General features: G+C 32.0%; 2 protein-coding genes across 2 annotated transcripts; both read right to left on the reverse strand.

Moving 5' to 3' along the window:
* Positions 1-1,720: 1,720 nt before the first annotated feature.
* LOC108468875 (protein IQ-domain 26-like) lies at positions 1,721-3,803 on the reverse strand. Its single transcript, XM_017769739.2, has 3 exons — positions 3,105-3,803; positions 2,886-3,020; positions 1,721-2,480 (listed from the first exon to the last, which is right to left on the reverse strand). The coding sequence occupies exons 1-3, from the start codon at positions 3,507-3,509 to the stop codon at positions 1,944-1,946; spliced, it is 1,077 nt and encodes a 358-aa protein (XP_017625228.1). The 5' UTR covers positions 3,510-3,803; the 3' UTR covers positions 1,721-1,943.
* Positions 3,804-20,448: 16,645 nt separating this feature from the next.
* Positions 20,449-22,537, reverse strand: LOC108469330 (protein DETOXIFICATION 51-like). The gene has a single exon (XM_017770219.2). It carries the CDS (start codon positions 22,068-22,070, stop codon positions 20,541-20,543), a length of 1,530 nt encoding a protein of 509 aa, XP_017625708.1. The 5' UTR covers positions 22,071-22,537; the 3' UTR covers positions 20,449-20,540.
* Positions 22,538-22,553: the final 16 nt, after the last annotated feature.

A 22,553-nucleotide genomic window follows, 5' to 3' on the forward strand; every position in this document is an offset into this window, starting at 1 on the left:
TTTTCTCTAACGTGTCTTATTAAATAATTTAAAATTAATGTATTTCTTTAATTATTTTATGTTTTAAAAAAGATATCCTGTCAAACATGTCATGTGACAATAGCTATATAGCCTATAACGTTACCATTTTTAGCCCATGATAGCTCAAACAAGGTACCATCCCTAAAAATAATTTTGGGTTTTTAATATTAAATGACAATTAATTTAGGGTTCAAATTGAGTTTGTTATAATCTCATTATGATGCACAGATGCTGCCTGAATTACTTACACATTTCCCAACTTGAGAAAAAGCCTTCTTATCGACACGCTTCCCGAAATATTCATCTGAAAGCAGCCACGCCGTCTAAACTGTCCATGCATATATTTTTAAAATTTACAAATAAAATTTCGATATTTTTAGGTTGAATTATAAATTTTAAGAAATTAAATTATAATTTTTTATCTTTGGAGAGTGCATAATTTAATTTAAAATTTTAAGAGATTAAAATTTGTTTTGGAAGGATATTTTTTATTTTTGAGATGCTTCCACGCATGATAGATTTCATGACCTCTATTTTTACCTGTATTGTCAAAATTTCATTTATGTTTTAATAAAGAGATTTATAACATATTAAAAATATAATGAATTGATATGTTTAAAATATAATTAATAAAATATTATCAATGAAAGAAATATCAAATTGGAAGTTAAATCTATTTAATAGACTGTACTAATCAAATTATTCAATTAAAATATAAATAAATTTGTGATTTTGATATTATATAAGTATTAAATATAATAATTATAGAAGAATATTTAATTTATTATCTATAGATAATAATATGACACGTCATTATTAAATAAAATAAAAATAATTAATTTATAAATAAATACTAAAAAATTATTTAAACATAATTAGATAATAATTAATTATAAATAAATGCTAAAACTTTAAACTTGAAATCTTTAATCCCTAAACTCTTAAATTTAGTTAATAAATTTTTCAAAGTTTAAAAGTTAAATTTGGTTGTTAACCTTATTAAATTTATTGATGTAATATTTTTTTAAAAACTCTATTTAATAGTTATGTAACAAAAATAATAGTGTTGTTATGAATTTAATGTCAAAATTTTAATAATATTTAACTAATTGACTTATATTTTTAAATCTGAAAAAAATTTAATTATTTGAAATAAAAGTATAGCAATTAAAATTTGAAAGTTATTTTATATGAATTATGAATTTGAGATATAATTTGATTAAATTTATGTAGTCAATTTTAAAAGTAATGTGTATTGTATATGAGATTTGAATTTGAATATCAATAATTAAGAGCAAGGATGGGCTCTTATGGGTGGTCTTCAAAACTAGAATCATAGATCATCTATGCAAGGTCGATCATAAAAGTTTTTGAATATGAATCACTTATACGTAGGGACGACAACAAGAGAGTTGGCAAGGACCTCGATTCTATTAAAATTGTAAAATTAAAATTTTGTCTTTAAAATTTATAAAGTTTTGATTTAATAAATAATAAAATTACACTTTACTCTCTCAAAATGATAAAATTTTGATCTAATATTCTAAAAGATTATAAAGACATAAACTTTTAAAATAATGAAATTACATTTTAACTCTTATAAATTATACAACTTAAATTTCGCCCTTAAAAGTTTTTTATTTCGTTTTTTATCGTACAATCTGATTTCAAGATCAACTGTACAATCTAAGATCAAATATAAACGACCAAAACAATAATATTTCAATATTATAAATAAAAATTATAAGGACATAACAAAATTTCATAAATATTAAAACAATAAAACGAAAATACTTAAACTCTACATTATATCATAACAGACTCCTTAAAAGTGAGATTGAGAGTGTTACAAACAAAGCTATTAGACCCCAATGAATCAAAAGATTCCCCATTGTTGCAATCTTGAAAATCAATAGTTTTCCTTAAACTTGTGAGCACCATCTCTGCAGCCTAACCCCACTTAAACTACATCTAGATTCCATCATTTCATCTAGCGAGAGTCTTTTTCTAGGCCCTAGCTCTGGCCTTTGCTTTGGAGCACTTTGTGACCTCAATTTAGCCTTGAAAGATTGTGTATTCGCCATGTAATTTGGGAAATTCCCATAATGTCTAAACCAGTTATCACTGCACACACTCTTGGGTGGTACCGAGGCATTAGAGTTAGACCCACAAGAACTTATGACCCGAGGTGTATTTTGTGCTGTACAAAACCTGTATTCATCTCCTGTTAAACCCCAATCTCGACCACCATCCGGTATTGATATTCGAGCCGGAACTCGACTTAGAAACGGAGAAGATAATGTCCGATGAACTGGCTGATAGTCATCGCCGAAATCCGATTCTGAAGCATTAACGTTCCTACGAGATCTTGATTTCGGCCTAACAATATCAACAACCTCCACAATTTTGGAATTTTCATCAATGCCATTTGTAGTGTGATTAAAAGAATATAATCTCTCCTGCAAAATGGGTTTTAAACAAATTCATAAATTAGATTAATCGATAAAAGAATCTATAGTATCATGGAATTTCTCTTTTACTAAAAAATTAAGTAAGTTAGTCACTATACATTAAATCAAAGAGTAAACTAATATTTTTATTAAATTTTATTTATTTGTATTTTTAAAATTAGAAGAGCTGATGAAATATTCAGAAAATGGTAACCTCATGTTAATGTATAAAGAATAATATTTAAAAATAAAAATAATTAAAATTTTAACACAAATATTAATTAACTTAATCTAATCTACTTGAATTGATTCATCTTTTGGAGTTAAAGGATAAAGTATAATCTGATTTTTAATATAAAAGTATATTTATATCAGATTAATGTAAAGTTATCAAATCAAAAAGCAAATTTTCACCATAGATTTTCGTGCTCGGATGTCAAATCTGTTAGCTTTATGGGACCTAATAGTAGCTTGTTTCCTCACTAAGTATCCTCTGACCAGAGCTTGTATCTTCACTAATCCTTTCAAAGCTCGCAGTGCTCTTCTAGCCTGTTTTTCGAAATCCAAAAAAATCGAAATTAAACGCAACACAATCGAAAACAGCGTAAACTTTTTCGAGACTGTTACACTCACCAGATAACCTCGAAACGCGGTTTGAATTTTAACAGCAGCCCATCTCTCGTGCCCGAACATGGTTCCCCTTCCGTGACTTGTCAGCCTCACGACCGCCACAGCTGCTTTAGCCGCGGCCACCGCAGCATCGGCAGCCGCTGCCGTGGCGGCCGCTACGGCGATTGCGTGTTTGTTTTGTTCCTTCTCCGTTTCATTGTAGTATGACCTTATCCACATAGACACTTCTGCCGGTGACATGTTTGGTGGTGGTGTCGCTGTAACGCTGTGACACAATCCGCCGCTGGGATCCCTCCCCGAACGGCCAATGCTAGACCCTTTTTTTCCTTTCCGGTCACCGGAATTCAAGTAGTCTTTGCTGTTCTTTATCCCAAATAAGCTCTTCAACCACCTTGTAGCTTTTCCCATTATACTTTTCTCAGTGCACGGAGTTGAAGAAATGGAAACGGAAACTGAGAAAGGTTTGTAAAGTGAAACCTAAAAATGGCAAATTTGATAAGAAAGTAGAAAAAAAAGGGAGTTGGAGATCCCAATCTTAGGTGCTTGTGAAAAAGAACTAGTCTTCGGATACTAATAATATATGTTCAGATTTTATTTATTTATATAATAAAATAAATATAAAAAATATTAAAATCATCATGACGTTGTGAGAAACAGCACTACATGATACAAACTAACAAAGATGCCTTTCAATGTTTCAGATGTTGGATTTGGACATATATAATAATAATAATTTATTGTACGTTATTTGTTCTTTCTTTTCTTTAAACAACGTTATTTGTTATTATAAAAGATTTCATACAAAGGTTTAGGTTGGAGTTATACTAGTTTTATTATTATTAGACTTTTGTTTCCTTTTATAATTCGTATAAAAAATTAATATTTGAACTTAATACTTTTCTAGCCCAATTTAGTATTTGAATTTGTCATTTTTTAATATGTTACCTAAATTTATTACATAAAACACTAACGGTGTTAAATTTTTTGTTATATTACAAAAATGCTACCAATATTAGAAGAAATTCATATTAAAATAATAGGTACTGAGTTATGCTTAATCTAATTAATATTAAATTTAAAAAATTTAAACCCCAAATTAAAAGAAATTCATTATTTTCAATTAATAAAATAAATAAATAAAAAAATAAAATTAATTGAACATATAAAATATAAAAAATATCATATCATCTGTCACATGTTAGTCATACATTGATTATTTTTGCTTCCTCATAAAAATAAAATAAAATTGTTAGTATATTGGAGTAATTTGAAAAACATTTGACAAGTACCAAATCGAACAAAAAAAAGATTAGGTACCAAATTAGGAAAAAGAGTCAAGTTCAGATACCAAATTGGACCCCAAAAAGTTAAGTATCAACTTAAGAAAAAGTGTCAAGTTTAGGTACCAAATTAGGAAAAAGTGTTAAGTTTGGGTACCAAAATGGACCAAAAAAAAGTTTAGGTACCAAATGTTATATTAAACCATTTCTAATATATGTTAGGTCAAATAAAAAATAAGAAAAGGTTATTGAACTTTTTTTATCCACATTAGTCTTGTAACTTGACAACTTTTTTCAACTTTAGTCCATATGATGAAGTGGCACTATGAAATTTTGCTACGCCATTACAAGGATCAAATTTGAAAAAAGTTATCAATTTTAGGTACTAATGTGATGAAGTAAAGGATCACATAAATTGTTTTAAATGGCAGAGTTTATTAGCTATTACAATATAAAGTGATTTCAAACTTGAAAACTATTATAATAAACGTGGATGATGGCGGTAGAATGATCGCAAAACAAAAGGAAAAAAAAGAAAAGAAAATACACAAATTTTACGTGAAAATGTTTTTTGGAAAAAAGCCTACTGATATAGGAGGAGGAATTCACTAATGTTGAAAAATAAAATAATACAAGAGGAGTTTCGACTATATCTATTTAAGGGTTGAAAAAAACTTTGTTCTAATCAAAGTCAAATAGAAGAAGAATAATTTTATACTGATTCAACTTGTGCTGTATGATCTGTACCGCGGGGGCACACCCACGGTGGCAACGCCGATCTAGTTTTGTGCATAATGAGGATCTGTGGCGGGCTACGGCCCTCAGCCTCTTGCCCCCACAAATTCATTTATTTTACTACTATATTTATTTCTTCAACAAATGACGGAATCCACGTCATAATCTTTAACAAAAATTTTGTATTGGAAAGTTAGAGGGGATTAGATAGTCTGTCAATTGGAACTACTCAAAGTAGTTTTAAAGCAGAACCTATCAGCTACTTTAATCAAATAATTTCATGCCATTGTTGAATGTGTGGTTTCAAATTATTGTGTTTGTTTTGATGTTTAATATTCTTTGCACCACTTTTTTGCCTTGAAAAACTATCTTTACCCGTTCTGGATAACAAAGGTTGAGTACCAATATATTACCAAATATAGCCTAATATTAAGGTTGAGTACCAATAATAATCCAAGCACCTGGTGTAGCAAGATGTCAACTAGAGAGCAAGCTTTTGACACCTGCTTCTTGTAGAGAAATTCATCAATAACTAAGGTTAAGGCCAACTAGGGGTACAAATCAGCAGAGACAGTAAAAAAAACTTGTGGATTCGGGATTTTTAAGGAGTTAAAATATAATTTTTTTGTTAGTTTATATTTTTTTATATTTTTTAAAATGATTAAATTAAGATTTTATTATTTTTGAGGTTAAATTATAATTTTATTATGAATTAATTTATAAAATTCTAGGTTTTGGGGGTTAAAATAAACTTTTTCCAATTTTTGGGGGCTAGGGCTCCTATCTATCCCTTCCCTTCGTTCCTATAAATGAGACACTGGTGTTCGAAAAATACTTGAGTTCGACTCGAAAAATATTGAACTTGATTAAGTAATTATTGAGCAAAGTTTGAGCATTAGTGGCTTAATAATAGTCGACTCAATGACTTGCGAGTCTTATTGTGCTTTTCATTTTTAATGTATAATGTTAAATTATATTATTGTCCTTAATATATATTATTAATTTTAAAGCTTAATTATCGAGCTAAGCTCAATTAAAATTTAAACACTTTGAATATAAAAATTGATAAACAACCTGTAATGAACCGAAAGTTACGGTATCGGAAATTGAGTCTTGAGTACTGTTTCCGTGAAATTTATTCATGAATATTTATTAGAAATATTTATGAATTATAGTTGAATGGTTATTTAATGTTTGATTAAGTTAAGTAGCTTGAATTTAGAATAATGACTAAATTGCATACGGTATAAAAATTTAATTATAGATTAAAGATTAGTAAAAGGGACTAATCTAACAATTAGACCCTAAGTGCCATGTGTGTGAATGTATGATATAACATGTGTAATAGTTGGTATATATGTGTAATAGCTATAAGATATTTTATGTTATAGCTATTACACATGTTAATTTTATATTTATTATAGGTTAATAATAATATAATATAGTATAATGAATAAAGAATAATGAGTAAAGAAACATAGAAAGAGCTACAGAGAGCAAACGTGAGAAAGAAAGAAGGAAAGAAAGAAAGAAATAGAAAAGGGAAATTTGAGGATTAAGGCCCTAAAGTTTAATTGATAAGTTGTTTTAGCTCATTTTCTTATGATTTTTATGTTTATGGATGCCTAATTCAAAATTCTACATGTATGAGGTTAAAATGAAGAAAAATAGAAAATTTTTAGATATTGATTTAGTTGAATAAATTGAGGTTTTATGGGTTAAATTGATAGGAATTGAAGTTAGAAGTGAAAATTGAGTGATTTATTAAAAGAATTCTAAGTTAGGTTTAAATAGGGATTAAGTTGAATAGAGCTCAAAATTTATGTTTTATAATGAATTTTATGAGTTAGAAATTGTTAATGAGTTGATTAAAAGAGAATATGAAGCTTAAGTTAAAGAAAAAAGATTAGTAATGGAAAAAGGACGAAATTGGAATTTTTGTAAAAGTTTGATAGAAAGTGAAAATGTGTTTTATGAATTAGTATATTGATGATTTTTAATTGTATGATTGTTAGTAGCAAACGTAGCACCGGATACGTCATCAAAGAAGGAAAAGAGAAAGTGAACGAAGATATCGATTAAATTCGATAAATAGTGGTTTGTATTTCTATAAACCGAGCTTAATCGTTATTGCTATATTTGATATTTATATTGTATGAAAATGTGAATGAGGTAAGTATTTTTACCATATTGAAATGAATGTGATTTTGAATACCCTATTAACAGTGTCGGGCTAGTCGGATATAGTTGACATGTCATAGGAATTGGAAGTATTGGGATATTCGACATTGAGTCGATGAGACACTATGTGTCGACTCATCGTTAAAGTTCGGATTTGTTCCGATGAAGTACTTTGTGTACTATAATGTTAAAGTTCGGATTTGTTCGATGAAGCACTATGTGCTTATCCGGAGTGTGGGTTGGATCCGTGTATCTGTTAGTGTCCGAGTTATGTTAATAAGGGTAAATAAAGTAAAGGTTATTAAAGTCTTGATTGATATTGAATAATAGCAATAATGTGTTTGAATTACCATGTCTTAAAGTTGATTAAGCTATTGTTTATAGAAATACCACTGAGAGTATTCTCAGCGTACGGTTTGTTTCCGTGCTCAGGCTAGGTACGAAAGTATAAGGACTCAAAGATACAAGCCGATCCCCAAACTCAAATTGGTGAAGTTTCTATCTTTTTGGAAAATGGCATTGTACCTAGGATGTCTTTTGGTTATTTTGAAAGTATCTAAGTTGTTAAATGATATTTTGGTATGTTTTGTAAATGTTACTAAAACCTTAAGTATGGTATGTTTTGATATGTTAGTGAAGAGTAATAAGAGGAATTGTTGGTAAATGTTGTAGAGAGAAGAAATGAAGATGTTATAAACTTAGTTATCAACATTTTATACTAAAACAGATTTGGACAGTAACAGTAGTCCAACTTTGAAAATATACCAAAAATAGTATAAAGTGAATTAGATGATGAATAAAATATGTAATTGAAGCTTAATGAATCTATTTTTATATGGAAGAAACAAAATAGGTAAAAGAGTTGTATTTTATGAGATATTTACGTTTTAGTGAAACAGGGTTAGAACAATTTCTGGATTCCCTGTTCTGACTTTAGAAATTCACCATAAATTGTGTATTAAGAATTAGGACTCAAAATTTATTTGTATGGATTCCTTATTGAGTCTATTTTTAATTGAAACAAATGGAATAGTCATTGGATTTCTGTAAAGGAAGAAATTTGATTTGTAGTGCACAAGGGTTAGAGTAGCTGAACCCTGAAACAGGGGAGACTTCTTCTAATAAACTGTACTAATTGGCCTGACCAAAAATTCTAAAAAAAAATTAGTAAGTAGATATATGAGTCTAGTTTCAGGGAAAATTTACAGAATTGGATTTCGAGTTTCGTAACTCGAGATATGATTTTTTTAGCGACCGTGACGCAGATGGATAGTTTACTACGAAAACTGTTTAAGTGCTATGATAAGTTTTGTAATGTCTCCTGCTTGACTCCGGCAACGGTCTCGGGTAGGGGGACGTTACAATATTGATTGGTATCAGAGCTATTTAGGTTTAGTCGGTTCTAGGACTAAATCGAATGTCAATGTGAATCTAGAGGTACATGCCATCACTGAGTCAAATTTGAGTTGGGATTGGATGCTGATATGTTTGTTGAATATTTTTGTTTTATAGCATTAAGAATGTCTGATAAAAGCATTGAGGATACTGATCAAGAGATGTATAGTGAAAATGATGAACCGTATAATATGAATGAATCGGAATCTGCAACTCCAAGTGTGAATCCAGTGGGAAATCAACCGAATGTTGGAAGTGATAATACTGAAGTCTTTAGAATAATCGCCGATGCCCTTTAAAAAGCGGTAGGAACTATGCTTGCTACATCCTCTATCCCTACTACCCGAAGAGCTCCAATTAAAGAATTGAGAAAATATGGAGCTACAGAATTTTTGGGTGCAAAGGGAATTGATTCGACTACTGCTGAAAATTGGTTAAAGACTACAAAGAGAGTTCTGAAGCAACTTGAATGTACACTACAAGAAAGCTTAGTGTGTGTTGTCTCATTACTGCAAGAGGAAGCTTTAGTATGGTGGGAATCAGTGATTCAGAATGTACTTGAGGAACAGATAAGTTGGGACTTCTTTCAAAAAGAGTTTCAAAATAAGTATTTGGGAGAAATGTACATAGAGGACAAAAAACAAGAGTTCTTAACACTGAAACAAGGTGAGATGCTTATAGTGGATTATGAACGAGAATTTCTGAGATTGAGCAGATATGCCACTGAGTTTGTACCAACTGAAGCCGGCCGATGTAAAAGATTTTTAAGAGGATTACGTGATGAATTTAGACTACAGTTGATGTCTCTTAGAATCACTGAGTTTGCGGATTTAATGGAAAGAGCTAAGATGATTGAAAAAATTCTCGGAAGGGATAAAAAGTCTGAAGTTGCTCATTCGACTGAAAAACGTCCCGGAATGGTTAGTTCAAGTCCGCAGCCTAAGCGGTCAAAGGAATCACGAGGTAATTGGAGATGTAGTTCTCGATCGGAAAGGAGTGATCGAGGTCGGAAAAGACAGATCATCGTGTTCTTGGCAAGATCCAAGTCCGATTCGAATCTGAAATTCCAATATGTGAGCATTGTGGAAACCGACACAAAGAGGAGTGTAGAAAGTTGACTGGAGGTTGTTTCCGTTGTGGAGCTACTGATCACTTTATTAAAGATTGCCCAAAGATATCCGGAACAACACCGATGAGTGCAAAGATCTGAATTTGCTTCCAGAGGCCAGGGATCAGGCCAAGTAGTTCGTTTGCTAGAGGTGGTACTAGAAGAACTAGTGAGAGTGTTACACAACAATCTGAAGCTAGAGCTCCAGCTCGAGCGTATGTTGTGAGGACTCGAGAAGAGAAAGATGCTCACGATGTGGTGACAGGTATATTCTTATTGAATTCAACACCCGTTTATGCTTTAATAGACCCTGGGTCATCACATTCATATGTTAATACGAAAGTAGTTGAGACAAAAAAATTAGAGTTTGAATTGTCTAAAGTTATAATAGAAGTGTCTAGTCCACTGGGACAAACTACTTTAGTGAATCATATATGTCGAAGATGTTCGTTAATGATTCAAGATAGAATATTCCCTGTTGATCTGTTGATTATGCCATTTGGCGACTTTGATGTTATTTTGGGAATGGACTGGTTATCAGAACATGGAGTGATTTTAGACGTTATAAGAAGAAGTTTATTGTTCGAATGAAAGTGAAGATAGAATTGAAGTAAATGGTATTCGGACTAGTGGATCAATTCGTATTGTTTCGGCCATTAAAGCTAGCAAGCTTCTTCATCGAGGTTGTAATGCTTTCTTAGCATATGTGATTAATTCAGATTCAGTTGAAAGTCAGTGTAGTAAAATTCAGACTGTATGTGAATTTTCTGATGTATTCCCTGAGGAATTACTTGGATTACCCCCTGATCGAGAGGTAGAATTTATGATTGGAGTCTACCTGTGCAGATCCGTGATCGATACCTCGCGTCAGTATGGCACCTACTGAGCTAAAGGAATTAAAAGTACAGTTGCAAGACTTATTGGATAGAGGTTTTATAAGACCTAGTACATCACCATGGGGAGCTCCAATGTTATTTGTTAAGAAGAAAGATGGGTCGATGCGGTTGTGCATTGATTATCGACAACTCAACAAATTGACTGTCAAGAACAAGTATCCACTTCCCGAATAGATGATTTGTTTGATCAATGAAAGGAGCTTAGTATTTTCAAAGATTGATCTAAGGTCGGGATACTATCGGTTGAAAGTAAAAGAGTGCGACATATTGAAGACGGCATTCCGCACGAGGTATGGGCATTATGAATTTTAGTGATGCCATTTGACCGACAAATGCCCTCGCCGCTTTTATGGATCTTATGAATCGGATTTTTCACCATACTTGGATCGGTTCAGTAGTAGTTTTATTAATGATATTTTGGTGTATTCCAAGTCAGAAAAAGATCATGAACAACATCTCCAGATTGTTTTGCAAATACTACGAGAAAAGCAATTGTACGGAAAATTGAGCAAGTGTGAATTCTGGTTATCAGAAGTTGTGTTTCTTGGTCATGTCGTATCAGCGGATGGAATTAGAGTGGATCCAAAGAAGATTGAAGCAGTTATTCAGTGGAAAGTTCCTAAAAATGTATCAGAGGTACGAAGTTTTCTCGGATTGGCTGGTTACTATCGAAGATTCGTCAACGGATTTTCAAAGATAGCCTTACCGATGACCAAGCTACTACAGAAGAATATTCCATTTGTTTGGAATGAGCAATGTCAGAAAAGTTTTGAAGCATTAAAACGAATATTAACAGAGGCACCGGTGTTGACTTTACCAGAACCAGAAAGAGATTTTATAGTGTACAGTGATGCTTCATTGAGTGGACTGGGATGTGTACTGATGCAGAACGAGAAAGTCATTGCTTATGCTTCAAGGCAACTGAAACCGCATGAACGCAACTATCCAACTCATGATTTAGAATTAGCAGCTGTAATTTTTGCCTTGAAGATTTGGAGGCACTATCTTTATGGTGAAAAGTGCTATGTTTATACGGATCATAAAAGTTAGAAGTATCTGCTTTCACAAAAAGAATTGAATCTGAGACAAAGGCGTTGGATAGAGCTTCTGAAAGACTATGATTGTGTCATAGACTATCATCCAGGAAAGGCTAATGTAGTAGCCGGCGCACTGAGTAGAAAAGCCGCGATTGAATTATGAGCAATGTTTGCACAACTTAGTATCACTGAAGATGGAAGCCTTTTGATTGAATTAAGAATAAAGCCAGTAATGTTTGATCGAATCAGATCAGCACAGTTAGAAGATGATAAGTTGTTAAAGAAAAGAGAGATGATTTGGAATGATACAACAAAAAATTTTAGCATTGATGGAAATGGCTGTCTAAGATTTCAGAATCGACTTTGCATTCCGAATAATTCTAAGTTGAAAGAGTTAATTCTTCGAGAAGCTCATAATAGTCCATTTGCATTTCATCCTGGAGGTATGAAAATGTATCGTGATTTGCGTGAATTGTATTGGTGGTCGGGAATGAAAAAGGATATAACTGAATATGTGGCAAAGTGTTTGACTTGTCAACGAGTGAAGGCAGAACATCAAGTTCCATCGGGATTACTTCAACCCATCAATATTCCTGAATGGAAATGGGACCGAATAACGATGGACTTTGTGACGGGATTACCGATGTCTACAAGTAAAAAGAATGTTATTTGGGTAATAGTTGATCGACTTACGAAGTCAGCTCATTTCTTAGCTGTGAGAACCGATTGGTCGTTAAGGAAACTTGCTGAGGTTTATGTTCGGGAAATCATTAGATTACATGGTATTCCAAATTCAATAATTTCTGACAGAGATCCAAGGTTTACGTCAAGGTTTTGGAAGCAATTACATGAATCTTTCGGTACTCGACTTCATTTTAGTACAGCTTTTCATCCACGCATCGATGGTCAATCTGAACAGGTAATACAAATTTTAGAAGATATGCTTGAGCTGTATGATTGATTTTGAGTCTAATGGGAATATTATTTGTCATTAGCTGAATTTGTGTATAATAATAGTTTCAATCAAGTATCTGATGGCACCGTATGAGGCTTTGTATGGACGAAGATGCCGATCACCCGTATGTTGGATGAATCGAATGAGAATAAGATGATTGGACTGAATTGGTTCAAGAAACGGAAAGTACAATTAAGAAAATTCGGGAAAGATTGAAAACTGCTTTTGATAGACAGAAATCGTATGCAGATTTGAAACGACGGGATATTGAATACTCAGTCGGGGATAAAGTATTTTTAAAGGTTTCACCTTGGAAGAAAATTCTAAGATTTGGTCAAAAAGGAAAATTAATCGTTATTGCTATATTTAATATTTATATTGTATGAAAATGTGAATGAGGTAAGTATTTTTACCATATTGAAATGAATGTGATTTTGAATACCCTATTAACAGTGTCGGGCTAGTCGGATATAGTTGACATGTCATAGGAATTGGAAGTATTGGGATATTCCGACATTGAGTCGATGAGACACTATGTGTCGACTCATCGTTAAAGTTCGGATTTGTTCCGATGAAGTACTTTGTGTACTATAATGTTAAAGTTCCGGATTTGTTCCGATGAAGCACTATGTGCTTATCCCGGAGTGTGGGTTGGATCCGTGTATCTGTTAGTGTCCGAGTTATGTTAATAAGGGTAAATAAAGTAAAGGTTATTAAAGTCTTGATTGATATTGAATAATAGCAATAATGTGTTTGAATTACCATGTCTTAAAGTTGATTAAGCTATTGTTTATAGAAATACCACTGAGAGTATTCTCAACAGACGGTTTGTTTCGTGCATGCAGCTAGGTACTGAAAGTATAAGGACTCAAAGATACAAGCCGATCCCCAAACTCAAATTGGTGAAGTTTCTATCTTTTTGGAAAATGGCATTGTACCTAGGATGTCTTTTGGTTATTTTGAAAGTATCTAAGTTGTTAAATGATATTTTGGTATGTTTTGTAAATGTTACCAAAACCTTAAGTATGGTATGTTTTGATATGTTAGTGAAGAGTAATAATAGGAATTGTTGGTAAATGTTGTAGAGAGAAGAAATGAAGATGTTATAAACTTAGTTATCAACATTTTATACTAAAACAGATTTGGACAGTAATAGTAGTCCAACTTTGAAAATATACCAAAAATAGTATAAAGTGAATTAGATGATGAATAAAATATTTAATTGAAGCTTATGAATCTATTTTTATATGGAAGAAACAAAATAGGTAAAAGAGTTGTATTTTATGAGATATTTACGTTTTAGTGAAACAGGGTTAGAACAATTTCTAGATTCCCTGTTCTGACTTTAGAAATTCACCATAAATTGTGTATTAAGAATTAGGACTCAAACTTTATTTGTATGGATTCCTTATTGAGTCTATTTTTAATTGAAACAAATGGCATAGTCATTGGATTTCTGTAAAGGAAGAAATTTGATTCGTAGTGCACAAGGGTCAGAGTAGCGGAACCCTGAAACAGGGGAGACTTCTTCTAATAAACTGTACTAATTGGCCTGACCAAAAATTCTAAAAAAAAATTAGTAAGTAGATATATGAGTCTAGTTTCAGGAAAAATTTACAGAACTGGATTTCGAGTTTCGTAACTTGAGATATGATTTTTTTAGCGACCGTGACGCAGATGGATAGTTTACTACGAAAACTATTTAAGTGCTATGATAAGTTTTGTAATGTCTCCTGCTTGACTCCGGCAACGGTCTCGGGTAGGGGGACGTTACACAACCTCTACTTGAATATCAAACTTTGAATTTCAAATTAAATTTAAACTCAGAGTTTGTCAGTAGTTGAGTTAAACTTGACTTTTGACTTACACCCCTAAAAAAACCCAACAAGTCAACAAGATTAATTGGGCAATCCCGGGTAGCCCAAAGATCAAGTGAAAATACCTATATACAAATTTTCTTTCTCTAGTCTCTTGACTTAAACACCACAAGCCCATTAATTTACCTTTGCTTTCTTTAGCTCTACAATGTCCAACTCAATACACAAAGGAAGATGGCAGTCCAGTCCACCGTATTAACCAAGAGAAGAAAAAAATATCATATCAATTGACCTAAAATAGGACATAACAAGGTTCAAATTTCTTTTCTTGGGACCCCTTTGTTTTAGAGGAAGAAAACATGATAAATAGCGTTAATCCAGAATTCAAGCTTCGCAGTTTGAGCTCTTTTGAATGAATTTAAGTTAATCCATAAGCCCATGGGTCGGTGGAACCCTTGTGATTGCTGGTTTGAGGGAAAAAAAATGCATATTGAACCCATAAGCTGTATATGATATAGGTTTATATATTCATGATGTATAATTTTATCTAAATTGGTATGAGTATTATTGTTAATGCAAAAATATGTGGGATTGAGTGCGCTGAAACTCATTATCTTCTTATTTATGGGCTGAGAAGGAACTATAGGTAGATCCGAGTTTCATTCTGTGTAAATTATATGTGGATTTTTTCTAAATTTATTTTATTTGATTATCATCATATGTAAACTCTGCCCAAATTTATTCAGATCTAGATTAAGATATATTTTAATTATTAATTGATTATAATTTGTATTGCTTGATTTTTATGTTATTTAATTTTGTAATTACAATTGTGCTTTCAACTTATAACTTAAGATAAGAAAAATAATTTTATTGAAGTTAATAACTTCTTGAAGGACTTTTTTTCTTCAATCTTTGAGATATTTATTTATCATCATTAGCATAAAATAAAAGGTTTACAACTTTAATTTGATTAAATAAATATAAAAAGTTAAAATTTTATTAATTTCAAATATTTAAAGACATTTTAAATTCGATTCTTAGATATATACATATATATATATATATATAATAATTAAATTAAATTAATAATTTTATTTAAGATTTCACCTTCAACCTTACTCTTTCATATTATTTTCTTCAATCATATCAAACACAATTAAAGAAAAATAATTTTCTTTCTTTTTCCATTTCTTTTCATTCATTTCCTTTTCCTGTTGTCCTATCAAAGAGTAATTGATTTGGTAAAGTCGATGGCATCAAATTGGAGGAGCCTTCATTTTCTCAATAACTAATAAATCTAAGAATAATTGCACCTAAATGACCCAAACTCATTTTCTGAAAATCAATATTTATAAACTTTGGATATATATAATATTAAAGTAATGGGAATCTTAAAATTCCATGAATTATAAACATTAAATATCTAATTTTGTAGCACTCACATTTGAATACACTTGAAATGTCAATATCCCTCAAATTTGATTTTATTTTTCCATCCCATGCTGGTGGGACATTTTCTTATCTGCACATGAATGATTGGTATTATTTTAGGATAAGAATCACACATGTATGATAAAAGTATCATGACGGTTTTAATATTAACAGTTAAATTATATTTTGTCTATTTATTAAATAAATAAATAAATTAGTCCATACACGTTAGATCAAAAAGTTAATTGATCTTTCTATTAAAAAATTCATCCATTGCTATTGTTAAAAACTACTTCTTGTATGTCAGCATAAGATACATATGGCACGTCATGTGTAACTGTTTGATTATTTAGTTAGCTATATAAGTTTTTAACGGTTGAAATTGATGGAATTTTTAATAGAAATGACCGATTTGCTCTTTAATCTAATATATAAAAATTAATTCGACTATTTTTTGAATAAAGAGGAATTCTACATGGTACATTTTTCACATGTATATGTGTATATATACATAAATTTATTAAAGAAGGAAAAGCCCTTAGTTGTCATGTCAAGTTAAAGTCATATTTTTCATGTAAAAGAATATGAATAAATAGCTGAATCTGGGTTTTAGCACACATTTTAGGACATATCCAAATTCCAACAAATAGAAATACCTTGATAAACGTAAAACATTTAGAACATATTTTTGCTATGTTTGTGTGATGGTTTGAATGTTCTATGTAACAGCTAAATATGGTCAAACAATTTTGATCTGGACCCCAAGTTGTCAACCTCCTAGGGGGTAGGAAATAATGGGTTGAGCAAAAAAGCTAGCTTGCTACATAACTAATTCCTATAAGGATGTAAAAGTGTAGAAGTAACGGTGATTTAGACTATAAAAAAGAGGAATTATATACATATTATATCATGTGAGGATGGAGATTCAGGTCCAGGTCCTTGTGAAGGGGACATGTCATTGGCAAGTTGTGAAATAAAAAGGAAAAAGGGGATGGTTGAACTGAACAAATCATGGATGTTGACCCTACTAAATGCACAAATTATGCTGCTTCTGATGAAGAAGAATGTTCAAAAGTGCTTCTTCTTGTTTTTAATGATGTTTGTGCCAGTTGTTACGTAGATGGAGGACTAAAGGGCAGCCCCCCTCTTTCTTTTTATCCTTTTTTAATATATATAGTTTTGGTCAAGGGTATCGTGATTGCGGATTTGACAGATATTAAAATATCGATATTAATCGTACCTTCTTCTTCCCTTCTTTTCTTGTTACTTTATTCATAGTTCTACCTAAGTACCAAAATTCTATAGTACCATTTCTTCTTTCTTTTCTTTTCTTGCTTTACATATAGCCTTAGTCAAGAGTATCGTGATTGCATATTTAACAAATATTAAAATATCAATATTGATGATACTCCTCTTCTTTTTTTTATCTATCTTTTGCTTTACATATAGCCTTAGTCAAGTGTATCATAATAGCAGATTTAACATATATTAGGATATTAATATTGATGGTATCCCCTCTTTTTCCTTTCTTTCCCTTTTTACTTTACATATAACCTTAATTAAGGATGTCGTGATTGTGGATTTAACAAATATTAGAATATCGATATTGATAGACCTTTTCTTCTTTTTCTCTGTCTTTGATTTTACATATAGTCTTAGTTAAAGGTATCGTAATTATGGATTTAACAGATATTAAAATATTGATAACGATGATAACCTCTTCTCTTTCTTTCTCTTCCTTTTGTTTTATATATAGCTTTAGTCAAACGTATTGTGATATTGATGTTACCCCTCTTTTTTTCTCTTTTTTTACTTTACATATTGCCTTAATCAAGAATATTATAATTGTAAATTTAACAGATATTAGAATATTGATATTGATGGTAACATTATGTATGTTGCTACTACAGGATTGTTATTTAAAGCTCTAACCTTAGCCAACATCGCTTGCTTTTGTGTTGCAAGTACTCATTTTCAGCGTACATATTTCACTTATATTAGGGTGTATCATAGGGTACAAATGAAATAACAGTAGGATTGGACTAGTTTGGTTATTTTTAAGTTAAAATGTCGTAAATTTATGTATTCTTCGTAAATTTAAAATTTAATTTTTATTTTTTATTTTTATTTTTAATAATTTAGGTTTTCTACCTTTCAAAATTTAAAAAGTTTAATTGTTAATATTGTTATTTTTATTGAATTAAATTTTTAATATGATATTTTGAAATAAAAGAAATATTTATTTAGTAAAAATGTAATTAAAATAATAATATTGTAATAAACCTGAACTTAACTGGTAAAACTTTTAAACTGAAATTACTTAATCTAATTAGTGATTGATGAAGTTGGTTTTATCTTACTTATGCTCTCTTTATTTCATGCATGGAGACAACAATAGTGGGGTGGGTGTTTGGAGCCCTTTGAAATAATATATGGAGAGTATGAATATACAGAGATAAGGGGACAAAGAAAGAGACATAAAAATGTATAGAGTTGCAGAAGAAAAAGGAGTGGGTGCCGGAATGAGTAGCCATGTGAGAAGCATGATGCTCTAAAGTGATGCTGTCGGCCTTTTCTAAAACTATTTTGCTCTTCTGTTTTTTCCACTTTGAAAAAGGAATGGGCAAACCATGGCCGTCTTCTACATCCCAACATGCTCTTGTTAAAATATCCTACCTATCTTAGTTATTCATTGCTCTATCTATAAAGTTAAAATTATTATAGAGACTCTTATACTAAAAATTAAACTACATTTTATTCTCTATACTAAAAGAAATGAGAAAATTAATTTTTATACTTCATATCAAAGAGCAAGCCAATCTTTTTATTAAAAATTTCATCTATTTCTATTATTAAAAGTTTATTTATATATATCAAAATGAGGTGCACGTAGTAAATTAATCTTTTTCACTTTCGTGAGAGTAATTAATATTTTAGATTTTAAGATATTGTTGATTCTAATCCAACCTGTTGCCTACTTGAAAATTGGGGTTAAAATCATCCTATCTTTTTTCTTGAAGCAAAATATTATAACAATATATAAGTATATATATAACGAATTTATTATCTAATTAGACGTTAATATGTTTTTTAAAGAAATTTTTAATAAATTTGTAGGTTATTTTTTAACATGATTGATTTCTATTGAAGGGTTTAATATTGTTGATGTTCTTGCTGTTCCTTTTTATTGGGAGCAACTCTTCCATATTTATATGGTTAAATTTTTTGACGTGACATGTTAAAGAATAATTAGGTGTCATGCATATGATACATTCCCCTTTTAAGCTTGATACGTACTCTTAGATGCGTCTCCTTAGTAGACCTAGATATCATTATATAGAAAGTGAGACATGTACTAAAATGCGAGGTGGGATTAGTGATGGGGTGCTAGGAATGGTCGTATGTGAGGTGGCGAGATATGATGAGCGACCCATCTCGTGTGCTCTCCCTCACAAGGTGACCCTTATCGATGGGGTGTAAGGATTGCTTGCACATGTGATGACGAAATACGATGGGGTGATCTACACTATTGTACTTCGCAAGGAGGGTCAAATTCCGAGTCACAAGGATGAGTTAGATTTCGGGTTGTGAAATGTTCTATAATAAATATATAATATAGATATAAACAATTAAAATAAGATAATGAAACACATAAAAATTGTATAAAAATTACAATGAACCTCCATGAACCCTACCACCCTATATCAACCACAAATATATGGCAGGCTACGTAATAGGAAAGTGTTATCCAATAGAAACTTGCATGTGGCAATTAAGAATCGGAGTTGATGGATTTGATATAGGATGGACCCCCTAGAAAGCAGCAGCAATGTCTTGCCCTTTGTTCGCGGGTATTCAAACAATGGCAAAACCTCTTTTATATAATACTATATACATAAATGAAAAGAGAGAAAGGGGAGATGAATCTTTGGTGCTGCTCATTGTCATGGCAAAGGCAAAATAAAAATAAACAAGAAACTACAAGCACTAGAGTTTTAACAATCAACACCTTCCATGGCGATGATTGATTAATTATTAGTATTTGAGTAAGTTTTAGAGTTCGAGCCTCACTAATAAAATTATTGCAGTATAGTACAATGAAATAAAATACAATTTAAATTATAAGTACAATACAATTAAAGTAAAATATAAATATATAGTCAAATAATTATAACTATCAAACTATTATAGTATAAATTGACTATTCAAATAATTGCACAATAAAATTAAACTATCACAGCACAAATAGATTAAAAATTAGTATAATCAAGACTAAAACCCATAAACAAACCACACATGATGATGCAAAAAATCTCAAACAACATTCAAGACTCCGTACCTCTACTTTTGTCAAGGCCTCGTATACTAAAACATAATTAACTTACCCAAATATCTTTAAATATTTGAAATACTATAAACTAGTTCAACTTTTCCAAAAAATTGCCTTTTTTCTACTTATGATTTTAGATAGATATATCGAATTTCAATTAAATATAAAATTAAATAAGCTTTTCCAATATTATTTTCTTTTTTCATAAAACTCGAATTTAGAATTTTTACTACAATATCAACCTCTAATTTTACTACTAAATCTGGATTAATTAAGGAGCCAAAGTCACCATAATACAAATCAACGGCTGTTCTTCCTGGCCTTTATTATCACAATCATCATTAGATAATCTACTATCTGTACACGTCAGCATCTTGGCCCTCTTAGCTTGTAGGTCCCAGTCAGTGGATCCAACCACATACAACATAAGCCCAGCGCAGCAGATTTGAGCCGAAAGTAAACCCAACCAAAGACCCGAAAACCCGACTCCGACATAAAACCCGAGCCCAACCGCCATAGGCATGCCCACGAAATAAAATGCTCCGACGTTCACATTAGCTGCGGTGGTCGGACGTGCACTTCCTCTAAGGACCCCACAACTAACAGTTTGGGGACAGTTCCCGAGCTCACACAGCCCTAGGATGGGAAGTGCGATGGATGTCAGCCGTAGGATCTCGGGATCAGAAGTGAACATCCTGGCCCACTTATCCTTCATAGTGGATGCAAACGTGGATGCTGATAGGCCCATCATTGCTGATACAAACACCGCCACCACGGCTGATAATCTCGCTTTATAAGGTCGGTTTGCCCCTAGTTCGTTCCCAACGCGCGTTGAAACCGCGAAACTTAATGAAGAAGGGAAAACGTATATAAACGACGTCGTTTGAATCAATATCCCCATTGAAGCAACCGGCGGTTTTGGGTTGACCATAAGTCCACACAAAACGATTATTATCTCATACCACCACCACTCCAAACAAACCGAAACGCAGCTCGGCGCGGCTAGCTTTACTAACGGCTTCCAGCCGGTTAAACATTCCGAGCTGGGGTTTTCCCATGTCGGCTCATGCAAGCCCGAAGCCCAAACGTAAGTGACCAAGGAAACAAGAACGAAGAGATTGGATATAGAACCGGCGGCAGCGACGGCGGCGACACCGTAGTTAAAATGGGAGACAAGCAATAAGTTGAGGGGTAAATGGAGAACGGTGGCGACGAGGGTTGATAAGGTTACCGGGAGGGTGATGCCTTGTGCGCGAAGGTAAATTCTGATTGGATGAGCGAACGCATTGGTGAAAAGGTCAGGCAGGGAAAATAATAAATATTTATACCCAATGCGGGTGATATAAGGATCTTGATGAAGAAACACCATAACGTTAAACATATTTAACCAAACAAAAGAAATCAATAATGAAGCAAATAATAGGAAAACAACGTAACGATGGAGTGTTAAAGATAAAACTTTAGGTCTTTGAGCACCAAAAGCTTGTGAACAAAGTGGTTCCATACCTAAAGCAAGGCCGGAAAGAACCGAGTAGCCGGTGATGTTAGCAAAGGCCATTGCTAATGAACCAGCGGCTAGTTGGGTATCGCCGAGATGGCCAAGAAAGAGCATGGAAATGATGGAACGAGAATAAAGAATGAGTGAAGTTAAGGCAATGGGAAAAGCTAGATTGAAGAGGGCTTTAGCTTCGGTTATGGTGTCTGAGATTGACGGTGGGTATAGTTTATGGTGATTTTGAAAGTGTTTTATGAAATTGGGTAGTGATATAAGATCGAAATAGAGATGGATTTGATTAAACATGATGAAAAAGGAAGAAGAATCAATATGATGGAAGCAAATCACTGTTTTTTTGTTTACTAGTTTTGCTCTGACTTTGAAGTTTGAAAATGGAAGCAAATCACTGTTTATTAATAGACGACCTCAAGTGGGTTTTTTTTTTTTTAGGGGTGTAATAATTTTGTTTGCTTTTGAAGAAACAGACGACAGGGTAGTCCATTTTTGTTCAATTTCCCGGTAAGTGAAATGGTTTTGCTTTTTACAACAGATTGTTCTATTATTGGAGATATTGATCCTCCTCCGCAGCCGCCGCGGCCACAGATGCCGCTGTCGTCAGGGTCGCCTTCTGCTCTGTTTCTGTGCTCTTACATGGGAAGATTTTATACGTAAAATTATTACAACTCGCTTTTCACACTTCTTTACCCTTAGTTAGGCTTTGACATAGGTATGCAATATTTTGTAGCCTCTATTGCCTATTTTATGGCATATTCAAGTGTAGCCGAAGTC

This window comes from Gossypium arboreum, chromosome 8 (genome assembly GCF_025698485.1).
Source record: "Gossypium arboreum isolate Shixiya-1 chromosome 8, ASM2569848v2, whole genome shotgun sequence".
NCBI lineage: Eukaryota > Viridiplantae > Streptophyta > Magnoliopsida > Malvales > Malvaceae > Gossypium > Gossypium arboreum.